This window comes from Carcharhinus amblyrhynchos, chromosome 5 (assembly GCF_965287045.1).
Source record: "Carcharhinus amblyrhynchos chromosome 5, sCarAmb.v2.hapA, whole genome shotgun sequence".
Classification (NCBI taxonomy): Eukaryota; Metazoa; Chordata; class Chondrichthyes; order Carcharhiniformes; family Carcharhinidae; genus Carcharhinus; species Carcharhinus amblyrhynchos.
Window position 1 is genome coordinate 115,957,048 of NC_137328.1, and position 12,329 is coordinate 115,969,376.

The 12,329-nt window shown below is 44.5% G+C and overlaps 1 protein-coding gene across 2 annotated transcripts in view; it reads left to right on the plus strand.

The window, feature by feature from the left end:
- glra3 (glycine receptor, alpha 3) overlaps positions 1 to 5,130 on the plus strand; it is a 224,254-nt gene extending 219,124 nt beyond the window's left edge. For both annotated transcript variants that reach the window (XM_080189748.1, XM_080189749.1), the window contains one exon: positions 4,204 to 5,130. In XM_080189748.1, the coding sequence (XP_080045874.1) occupies positions 4,204 to 4,479 (276 nt within the window). In that variant the 3' untranslated portion in view covers positions 4,480 to 5,130. The remainder of the gene's footprint in view (positions 1 to 4,203) is intronic.
- The last annotated feature ends 7,199 nt before the right edge of the window (positions 5,131 to 12,329 follow it).

Sequence of the window (12,329 nt, forward strand, 5' to 3'; positions counted from 1 at the left end):
AGAATCTTGACAGTGCAGAAAGAGGGCATTCGAATCATTGAGCCTGCACCTACAACAATCCCAACCTGGAGCTATGCCTGTCACCCCATGTATTTACCCTGCTAGCTCCCACTGACGCTAAGGGGCAATTTAGCATGGCCAATCCACCTAACCTGTACATCTTTGGACTGTATGCTAGAGCACGGTTGAGGGATTCGTCTACCCAACTCATCCCCTCTCTCTAGAATGGCTGGGCAACCTCCGCACAATCTGGCTGATCTCTATGCATATTCATCAGACCACCTTGAGATGCAGCAGAATGATGTAGAAACCATTCTGGAAGAATACATCGAATGAACAGCACACACTCAAGCCATTTGATTTAAATGGTCTATACCTGCATCAATGCTGCACGTCTCAAACCTTGTCACCATAACCTTCCACTCCTTTCCCCTTATTTAGCTTTCCTCTTAGTACATCCATACTTCCCTGTTTTGTGGTAACAAGTTCTGCTTTCTCACCACTCACTGGGTAAAAGAAAATGCTCTTGAATTCCTGACTGAATTTACTAATAACTGTCCTATGTTGATAATCGATTTGGTTCCACCACCACACCCCCCCCAAACCACCCCCCCCCAACCCGCCCCCAAAAAATGTGTGGAAATATCTTCCCTAAAACCTACCCCTACCTTGCCTCTTCATAAAGGTCGGTCATCAGCCATCACCTTTAGAGAGAAATGATCTCCAGCAACCTATAACTCCCAACTGTGTCAACGTTTGAACATTTGGAAGTGACCTCTACAGCTTTGTTTTGACCCATTATGCTTTGTTTTCCCACCCTGTGTGAACAAACAAAGCGATTGGAGCCCAATCCATTATGCGGATGGACCATGTGCCATGGTACCATGGGAAAGCCCAATCTGGCCCTTTATCTGTGCTGAGTTCATAGAGCCATAGGCTGGAATTTTACCACCACGTCCACCCTGGAATCGGGGTGGGAGCGTCTCGCACAACAGAATTCTCCGTTGGCCTCGGGTGGGATTTTATGAACCTCACCCAAGCGAGAGAGTTACAGCATGGAAACAGGCCCTTCGGCCCAATTTGCCCATGTTGCTCTTTTTTTTTGTCAACCAGTAAGCTAATCCCAATTGCCTGCATTTAGCCCATATCCCTCTATACCCATCTTTAGTTTAGCTGAACTTCACCAGGGTGATATGAAGAGTGGCGACAGGGTCCTATCACTGCCTTGGAACCAGAAAACATGGATGAGTTGGTGCTAGATGAGATAAACGGGAGCTAAAATTACAGGGAAAAATATAGGCATAATTTAGAAATTACAAAGCCTACTTCTATTCCCCGGCCTGTTAGATTTGGGAATAATCTGTTATATAAATATCATCAATTTGCCTAACAACCCTGATGATTAATTAATTCTCTTAATTTTTTAAAATCACATGATATAAGAATTCTTTTCAATTCATTTGTGGGATTTGCACATTTATTGTCCATTCCTAAATGTCCTTGAGAAGAATTCCCCATCATGATTTCAATCAATCAAGATAAAGGCAGGTAAGAGAGGAAAGCATATAGGAAGGAGAGGGGACCTTTCAGCTTTGTTTAGATCATGGTTGATTTGCATCTTAGCCCCATCTCAGCTGCGCCTAACAGCATAGGTTGCAATCACCTTCGATTCCCTTGTCGAATAATAATTCTTCTGTCACGGTTTTGACAGCTTCAGTTCACGATCCCCAGCTCAAGCCTCAGCAACATTGAGTGCCACTAGTTATGGGGTGGCACAGTGGTTAGCGCTGCTGCCTGACATCTCTAGGGACCTGGGTTCGATTCCCGGCTTGGGTCACTGTCTGTGTGGAGTTTGCACATTCTCCCCGTGTCTGCGTGGGTTTCCTCCCACACTCCAAAGAGGTGTGGGTTAGATTGATTGGCCATGCTGAATTGCCGAGATGTCAAGGGGTTAGCAGGGTAAATATGTGGGTTTGTGGGAATAGGGCCTGGTAGGAATGTGGTCAGTGCAGACTTGATGGGCCGAATGGTCTGCTCCTGCACTATAGGATTCTATGATAACAAACTTTGTTGGCGGAGAGATTTCCAGATTTCCGCTACCCTATTCTGGGAGAGATGCTCTTTAGCATCTGGCTGAGCTCCAAGTTTAAAGTTGGCCTGGACTCCACAGCCAAATGAAATGCTTGTGATTCTGTAATGGTCATTGAACATCCCAAGTGAAATGAGTCTCAGACCGGTGCTGGAATACATGTTAGAGAGATATAGAACTCAATAATACTACTAATACTACTGTCTCTGGAGAGAGATAGGGATAGAGATAAAGAGAGAGAGCTTACGAGATTGTATCAGAAGTGGGTGAGATGGACATATTGTACAGTTGAGAGGTATGATCTTGCCTAGGCTTCTGTTGTGTCATCACAATGTCAACATTGCAACCGAACTGATTCTAGCCTTCAGAATCATCTCCATGACTTAGCGCTGAGTTTTCAATGAGATCTCAACTGTACTTCAATAAATACACACACTCCAAAATATTGAAATGACTCAATATTGATAATTTGATTTCCCTTTGCCATCTAACCACTGACTAATACTGACTAAAACTAAAAGCAAACAATATACAATGTCAAATATAAATGGAGAGAAACCCGCTTTAAAGAAAACAAAGGGTTAAACTGAAATATGTTACTGAAAAACATCAGTTAGAAATGGAAAATAAAATTCTTGGATAAGATTATGGACAAAGTGTGGAAATGTGACAGACAGGAGTGGTTTGCGTAAACACACAATTTCTGAAAATTAGACTTTTTGTTATTATTCGTTCATGGGATGTGGGCATCGCTGACTGGGCCAGCAATGGGAGGGCATTTTTGTTAAGAGTCAACCACATTGCTGTGGGTCTGGAGCCACATGTAGGCCAGACCAGTTATGGACGGCAGATTTCCCTCCCTAAAGGACATTAGTGAACCAGATTGGTTTTTACAGCAATCGACAATGGTTTCATACTCACCATTAGAATTTTAATTCCAATTTTCTTTACTGAATTCAAATTTCACCATCTGCGATAGTAGAATTTGAACCCAGGCCCCCAGAGCGTTAGCCCGTGTTTCTGGATTACTAGTCCAGCAACAATATCACTATGACACCGCCTCCCCTAAGTTATAACACAGGACAGAATGTCCCATAAATTGTATTTCTGATGGTTTGAATTTTAAGAAAAAACACACAGGGGAGGCAAGGTTTTATCAGTATGGGAGGCACGGTAGCACAATGGTTAGCAATGCTGCTTCACAGCTCCAGGGACCTGGGTTCGATTCCGTGCTCGGGTCACTGTCTGTGTGGAGTTTGCACATCCTCCTCGTGTCTGCGTGGGTTTCCTCCGGGTGCTCCGGTTTCCTCCCACAGTCCAAAGATGTGCGGGTTAGGTTGATTGGCCATGCTAAAATTGCCCCTTAGTGTCCTAAGATCCTTAGGTTAGAGGGATTAGTGGGTGATAATATGTAGGGATATGGGGGTGGGGCCTGGGTGGGATTGTGGTCGGTGCAGACTCGATGGGCCAAAGGGCCTCTTTCTGCACTGTAGGGTTCTATGATTCTAGTCTGAAAGACATGCTGGTTAGATGCATTGGCCAGGCTAAATTCTCCCTTACTGTACCCGAACAGGCACTGGAGTGAGGCAACTCGGGGATTTCCGTAGTAACTTAATTGCAGTATTAATCTAAGCCTACTTGTGACTAATAAATTAACCTTACTTTATGACTACTAATCCAGAAACTCAGCTAATGTTCTGGGTGTCCGGGTTCGAATCCCGCCACGGCAGACGGTGAAATTTGAATTCAATTACAAAAAATCTGGAATTAAGAATCTCCTGAAACCATTGCCAGAAAAACCCATCTGGCTCAATTTAGGGAAGGAAATCTGCCACCCTTACCTGGTCTGGCTGACGTGTGACTCCAGAGTGAGAGCAATGTGGTTGACTCTCAACTGGCCCCCGGGCAACTAGGGATGGGCAATAAATGCTGGCCAGCCAGCGATGCCTACCTCCCACGAATACATTTAAAGAAAAATTAAACAGAAATCTTTCTGCACCTCCTTTGGGGAAACGAGCAGTTCAGAATTGTAGATTGGCACCCTGTGGCAGTAATGTTGTTTTTGCGCCACGCATTCGTCTGGAGTTAACCTGAACACTTTGCTACCTTCACAGGACGATGAAGTGAGAGAAAGTCGCTTTAGCTTCACCGCATATGGGGTGGGACCTTGCCTACAGGCGAAAGACGGAGTCACTGCTAAAGGGGCAATCAACACACCCCAGCCTGCACCAAAAAACCAAGACGATATGAGAAAACTCTTCATTGACAGAGCCAAGAAGATCGACACAGTAGCACGCGCCGGCTTTCCGCTAGCCTTTTTAATCTTCAATATTTTCTATTGGGTCATCTACAAAATCCTTAGGCACGAGGACATACACCAACAGCAATAGTCGTAGGCCCCAAGCAGATATCATTCTCAGCATACGTCAGTAACAAAAGTATCATCGAGAGGGATCGTAGTGTAACACTGAGGTCACGTGGGGCCAGGATTCATTTTAAATACACTCAGCTGAGATATTGGATAGAACTATGCAAATCTAAAGAGGAACCCAAATGAATAATATTAGATTAGTTATCCAAGGCATTTTCACATCGCACAGAGTACTTGGGAAAGGGACTTCTCACATGGGCAAAAACATTACCAAGTAAAAAATATCAACTGAAATAAATATGTTAATAGTCCTCCTTTCTTGTTTTAATGTCTTGAGCTGACTGCTTCCAATTTGAAGATAGCGATAAATAAATTGCAGCAGGCATATTAAATGGAATTGTGGGGGAAAAAAAACAATTATCTGGGAGAGAGAGAGCAAGTAATTGGAAGCACGCAGTATATTTTCCAGTCGTAACCTATTTTCTTTTTTATCATCCAAATTTAATTCAAATGGGGAATCAGAAAGCAATTTCTCCGCGGACATGATAACGTGCTTATTCATCCATCCAGTTTCACCCCTTTGCCCTTTTTTGCTATGTTTCTGTTTAGATATTACAGCACCTCCTTATCTAATCAACTCCTTCCATTTGGAAGTGTTGAATTGGATTTTTGGCAGTGGTGGGGGGGGGAGGGGGGTGGGGTTTGTATAGGGCTTCCATTTCTGTGTACTCAAATAATCGCCTCTGTCAGGCGAACGCCTAACGTAAATGTACTGAAAAAAAGAAGAGGCTTGCCTGTCAAATAATGAGCAATGTTTAAGTTCTTCCAGCTCTGACCCATCCCGAATTGTCACTCACTGGGCATCTATTGAAGGATGAAGGTCAGAAATCTATAACAGTCCAGCAAGTAGATCTTGTCAATCAATCTGTGGAACTCTTTGCTGCAGGAAATAGTGGAGGCCAGATCATTGAGTGTCAGAGATAGATAGGTTCTTGATTAATAAGGGGAACAGGGGTTATGGGGAAAAGGCAAGAGAATGGGGTTGACAAAAATGTCAGCCGTGATTGAACGGTGGAGCAGACTCAATGGGCCAAGTGACCTAGTTTTGCTCCTATGTCTTATGGTCTTACGGTCTTATCACTAAAGGTAAACACAAAGAACTGCGGATGCTGGAATCTGAAACAAAAACAGAAAAATGTTGGAGAACCTCAGGTCTGACAGCATCCGTGGAGAGAGAGAGAGAGAGAGAGTAGAGCCAACATTTCGAAACTGGATCACCCTTTGGCAGAGCCAATCACTAAAGGGCAGGTTCTCAGGAAGGAGGAATGATGAGGGAGCGGGTGGAGGGGGAGAGGAAATTTTCAAATTCGCACCACAATTGTTTGCACTTCCCAATCAAATTTTATTTAATTTTATCGAAGAAAGTTAGGTCAAGGACCCAGGACCATTGTGCTACAGGCAGGTAAAGCAGGAGTGGATAAAGTGGGGCCAATAGATTGTTGGTGGAAGGGTAGAGTAGGGGGACTGAAAAGACCAATCACTTTGAGAGAGAGTTAGAGACAATGAGTTGAATCTGGACTTCAACAAAATAGGGATGTATCTGTATTACATTTTTACTTGGATATTTTATATATATAAATAAAATATATAATCTATACATATCTATATATATTTGGACCAGTACTGTTAGATTTAGGGGAGATACAGGAAAGTACTCCCTGCGATCATGTGAAAATGCTAAACGAGCTCCTAAACCATTTGTGAATGATATCAGATGACACAAGGCAAATTTTCAACGTGTTTCTATTATAGGAACCAAAACATACATTTTACAGCTTTACTGGTTAACTCTGGTGATGCAGTTTTTTTAATGTAAAATGTATCACATGCTGCAGCAGTGTATTACATTCATTGACACTGAGACTCCTGTAGCACTGTCTGTGCTCCTGATCAGTGGCACAAGGTAGGTACAGACTGTTATCCATTTCTGGTTCTTAGACTTTGCATATGAGGGAACGAGAAACAGAATCATGCCCACAAATCTTAGCGTCTTCATTTCCACCTGGCTTCCATTGTCACCAGCCACATTCACACCAGCTGAGGAAGGCGGAAGGAGTAGATTTTCTGAAAAAAAAAGTAGAGTCGACAGACGTGAACTGTTCGAGGTCTGGGCCTTGTTACCAAAGCCATTGCTGATATGCCACTGACCACTGCCACAGTGTAGGCTTTGAGACCTTAAGCAAGTGATGGAACAACTCCAGATAGGGTCGGATATGCAAAGATAGAAGTTTATTTGGAAAGCCCAAAAATATTTGGACAATATTTGTTGACCCCTAAAGGTTCAGCTTCGTTAGAAATTCTCAAAAATCACTGATGAGATACACAATAAAAAGATAGGTGTGGTAGGATTATGATCTGAGGTGTTTTTTGCACTTACTGGGGATTTCCTGTTCAGGGAGGGAGTGCCAAGTATCATGCTCCAGTCTTCATATTTGGCACAGTGTTTGTTTGCAGTCACACTGTACTGCGTAATATAGAGAGATCCAGAGGGGCAATGTCGACATTGGGCAACAGTGTATAATGGATAATATCACCTTAGCCAAACTTATTCATTCTGGTGACAGTCAATAGGGATAAAAATCTGGACATATTGGCTCCACTTAACATCTCACCCAAAGTCAAAATGACTCCCTCCCCAGAGTGTATGCATCAAGAGGAAGGCGTTCATTTTTCACTTTCCTGGAACAGGAGGCCTTAAGATGATGATGGCTTTGTTAAAACACATTTTCCTGGGGCCACACTTTCACCGTGCTCCAGTGCAAGTCCCACTGTCGATAGATAGGCCTCCAGTCAGCAAGAGTCCTATCAGGTCAAAGCCAACCTGGTCTGATTGAAGTCAAGCCTTAGAACTCCATATTGAAGGCCAGTGTGCCCTTAGTTCTTGCATGTGTGTGCAAAGACTTTTTACTTTTAAGGGAACAAAATATGTACAAAACAGATGAATTTTACTCCAACAGTTTTACAAGCAGCCTGCATTTTACTAGCAAAGAACAAAGTGGATGTTTTTCTTTATTTTTAAAATTCTACAGCCGTGAGGTGTCTTTTACCGTAAGAGAAAAAAATCTTTTCCACGATGACTTCATATATATCTGTGGATGTTGCATGTTATTTCTTACTGGAAGTTACTGTCAGTTTTATTTCTGTCCATCAGTAAGTGGTACTTTCTTAGTGAACATTTGAAACTCAACCGCAAAACAGAAGGCTGTGATGCTGCTTGTGACACTAACGTGCGAGAAAACATTTTTTAAACAAGTATGCTTTCTGGCAATCGAAATCACAACATCTGTGTCATGTTGGGCTGTGTGGAAATAATACTGTGTAACATGGCATCGGAAATACTCCCCTCGCTTAGATCAAATTGGGTTGTGCGGTATTTTAAGAGTAGGGGAATAGACATGGGGTTAAGTGGTTCCAGTAAGAGAACCATCACAAACTGGGTCAGGATGGGCTGAAGGTTCACACACTGTGCTGTGACTTCTGCCACGCTCTCCGACATGTCACCCTGTTAAAAAGTAAATCTGTTAAAATTGCAAGGGGGAGGAATCTCAGGCCAAAGGCTTGAGGCATTCGCACAGTGTTATTTTCAGACTGCTGTATCGCTCTGCAAAGCGATTCATTATCTAAAAATGTTTACAGCTTCAGTAATTTCCTGATTGCTTTTTTTTTTAAAAAAGATGCTAGCCTGTTCGCCGGACAAACATTCATCTCTTTGTAAGATTTTGTATGGAAATTTCAATCCTGCGCCATTTCCAGGGGCAGTCATCATCAAGCTTGCCTGTATTTTGCCACGATAAGATTACCTGAGGCATCCGGTGCTGTTAACCCTTATCAAGAGGTGATAACCTTCAGTGGAAAGTGATTGGTTATGTTGAGAAGGCCTGATTTTGAACCGCATTGGTTTAACAATACACCAAACATGCTGGAAAGGGTAACAAAACATGCTGGAAACAGTAACAGAAAATAGACAACAGAGACTGAAAAATGCTGGAAAATCTCAGCACGTCTGACAGCATCTGGGGAGAGAGAATAGAGCCAACATTTCGAGTCTAGGTGACACTCCATCAGAGCTCTGAATGAAGAGAGACGGGATTAACTGGGCTTGTATTCACTGGAATTTAGAAGAATGAGAGGGGATCTCATAGAAATATATAAAATCTTGGTGGGACTGAACAGGCTAGACGGGGGAAGAATCTTTCTCATGCTGGGAAGTGCAGAACTAGGGGTCACAGTCTAAGAATAAAAAGGTAAGCTATTCAGGACTGAGATGAGGAAGAACTTTTTTGCTCAGGAAGTTGTGAACCTGAGGAACTCTCTACCACAGAAAGCTGTTTGGGTCAGTTTGTTGGATATGCTCAAAAGGAAGCTGGACATGGCCCTTGTGGCTAAAGGGATGAAGGGGTATGGAGAGAAAGCAGGACTGGGATACTGAAAGGGCATGATCAGCCATGATCATATTGAATGGTGGTGCAGAATGGCCTACTCCTGCACCTATTTTCTATGTTTCTAATTTGGGTAGCTTTAAACTCCAGAAATGTTGCACATGATGTGGTTTCATCGTGGAACAGCCGCGTGAACTCATACTGCAGCTGCTCAGTTGCATTGGTTTTAGTTTCACGTATGTTTGGGTACATTTCCAGAGCAGTCATTAAATTGGGAAGTTGGCCGTTACCCATCCCTCTGCCTGTTATGAATCTTTTGGAGAGATGGTGGGATTAAATGATGTGGGTGAGTCTCCACCCTACACGTGGGCCTGGCGATGGAAATGCTCATGTAGGCCGCTCTTAAATGGTGATTGATGGGTTAAAAAGGGGCGGAGCCAGTGACCGTACTGGAGATAAAAATGGGAAAGAGGAGAGAATCACATTTCAGGAGGTTGAGGAGTAGAGTAGCGAGGCGATGTCAATGGTTTCCACAGTCAATGTAGCTTCAGGAAACTGCGTCTGTGGCCAGGTGATGGCGAGGCGCCACGCTCCCTGTTTGATGAGCTGGTGAAGTGCATGATGGGCCAAATGTTCCCTCCTCCCAAGACAATATGCCTGACTGGAAGCAGAGGAGGAAGGTTTGGGAGTGGGTGGAATTTTGACTGATTAAGAACAGAGGGGTGGTGGTAGAGTGACAATGTGACTGGGTTAGTAATCCAGAGGCCCGCAAATGCTCCAAGAGGCATGGGTGGAATCTTTACAGTGCGTCAAAGAGAGGGCTAAGGGCTGACAGATCTGGTAGCAGAACTGAGGGTGGTTTGCCCATCACTTGCCGCTGCTGCTGTTGGCATTTTATCAGGGGATGGGTTCTCTGCCACATGGGGAGACCACAAGGTAAACCTTGGCAGCCTCATTGTGGAATTGTTGGGGGTGGGGGGAAACTCCTAAAAGGTTATCTTGTATTCTATAGAGGACTTGCCTGCAGGTATGGACCACCCCTATGGCCTCCTTTAAGCTGCCATCTCCCTGCTGTCCCCCACGCAGGGCCTGACTGAGGGACCCCCAGCGAACCCACTCATTTCCATTCTGATGCCCGCTCCATCAATATTGCTCCTGCATCGTCACAGATCAAACAGAGGCCACTGCTCCCTGTGGGGCCTCTGAGACTGGAAGGCTGCTGGTCTCTGATTGGCTATCATGATGCCAGCGTTGGACTGGGGTAAACACAGTAAGAAGTCTCACAACACCAGGTTTAAGTCCAACCGGTTTATTTACGAGTAATCCCACAAGCTTTGGGGGTTTGTCCCTTCATCAGGTGAGTGGGTCCATTAAACTGGACCATCTCGAGGGCAACATGACAGCTCAGAGACTATCTCTGTTGCTGTGCGGACACATGGATTTGGGCCTGTGTCTGTGGGAGTTTGCACGTTCTCCCCGTGGTTGCGTGGGTTTCCTCCGGGTGCTCCGGTTTCCTCCCACATCCCAAAGATGTGCTTTTAGGCTGATTGATTGGGTAACAAATTGTCCCTATATTGGACCTCCCTGATCCTCGCACATTAGGCGTAGACTAAAATCATGAATAGGTCACTGAGACAATGGGACGGCGGCGCGGGCTCGTTGGGCCGAAGGGCCTGTTTCCCGTGCTGTGTTGCTGTGTGTTGTGTTGAGTGGAGAGTTCTGGTCTCAAACAGAGCATATAAAAGGCACACACAGTTTACAGAATACTGATTAGAATGTGAGTCTTTACAGCTCACCTGCTATTCAAGTCTTAAAGATGCAGACAATGCAGACACTATCTTCATCTTTAAGACTAGAATAGCAGATTGGCTGTAAAAACTCGCATTCTAATCAGTATTCTGTAAACTGTGTGTGTCTTTTATATGCTTTGTTTGAGACCAGAACTCTCCACTCACCTGACAAAGGGACAAACCTCGAAAGCTAGCGGGTTTGCTATCAGATAAACTGATTGGACTTTAACCTGGTGTTGTGAGACTTTTTACTCTGATTGGCTGACAGAAGAGGGGGGGGGAGAGAGAGATCTCATTGAGACACATAAGATGATGAATGGGATGGATAGGATAGAGGTGGAGAGACTCTCCCCGCTCAGAAAGGACAGTAGGACTAGGGGGCACAGCCTCAAGATAAAGGGGGGGCGGTTTAGAACGGAGTTGAGGACGAACTTCTTCACTCAAAGGGTGGTGAATCTCTGGAATTCTCTGCCCGTTGAAGTGGTGGAGGCTGCCTCGCTAAATATTTTTAAGACGCGGGTTGATGGGTTTTTGATAAGCGAGGGGATTAAGGGTTATGGGGAGAGGGCAGGAATGTGGAACTGAGACACGACAGATCAGCCATGATCTTATTGAATGGTGGGGCAGGCTCGAGGGGCTGGATGGCCTACTCCTGCTCCTATTTCTTATGTTCTTATGTTAAGAACATCATCTCTTAAAGGGATAGGAGATCCAGGTAGTTAATTGCCTGCTCAATGTTAAATCGGGTCAGTGCTCCCACAACAGACCATGGCTGGGTTGATCCAACTTTCCAGCTGGTGAACTGGGCAACTGCCAATCTCCGAAAATCGCTGTCATGAGTTCGAATCCCAACAGAGCACCTGGGAGGATTTAAATTCGATTGATCAATAAATCTGGAATGAAAGGCGAGTCTCATTAATAATAATCATAAAACTATCAGGTCATCATAAAAAATTCACTAGTGTTCTTCAGGGAAGGAAATCTGTGGTCATTACCATGGTCAGGCCCACATGTGACTCCAGATCCACTGTAATATTGAAGACACCTCGTTACCCTCTGAAATGGCGTCGTCAACCACTCAGATATATCAACCTGAAGAAATAGTGTTGTGGGTGCACCTATACCACACTGACTGCAATAGTTCTGGCAGAAAACTCATGCTCCAGAATTCTACCATCCCGCCATCCATGGGAATTGGAGCAGGCTAAGAGTGGACGATGAGCAGGTCCATTGACCTCAGGCAGGGTTTTCCGGTCTCAGGGTTGAGTGAAGCCGTAAAATCCTGCCCATAGTGGGTGGCGTGGTGACACAGTGGTTAGCTCTGCTGCTTTACAGCACTAGTGACCCAGGTTCAGCTTGGATCACTGTCTATGTGGAGTTTGTACATTCTCCTCATGTCTGCGTGGGTTTCCTCCAGGTGCTCTGGTTTCCCTCCCACAGTCCAAACGATGTGCTGGTTAGGTGAATTGACCATGCTAAATTGTCCCTCCGTGTAGCCGAACAGAAGTCGGAGTGTGGCGACTAGGGGAGTTTCACTTCATTGCAGTGTTAATGTAAGCCTACTGATGACAGTAATAAATAAACTTTAGACCATTGCCTCAGTAGCACTCAGCAATAATCAATCAATCTTGCATTGCCAA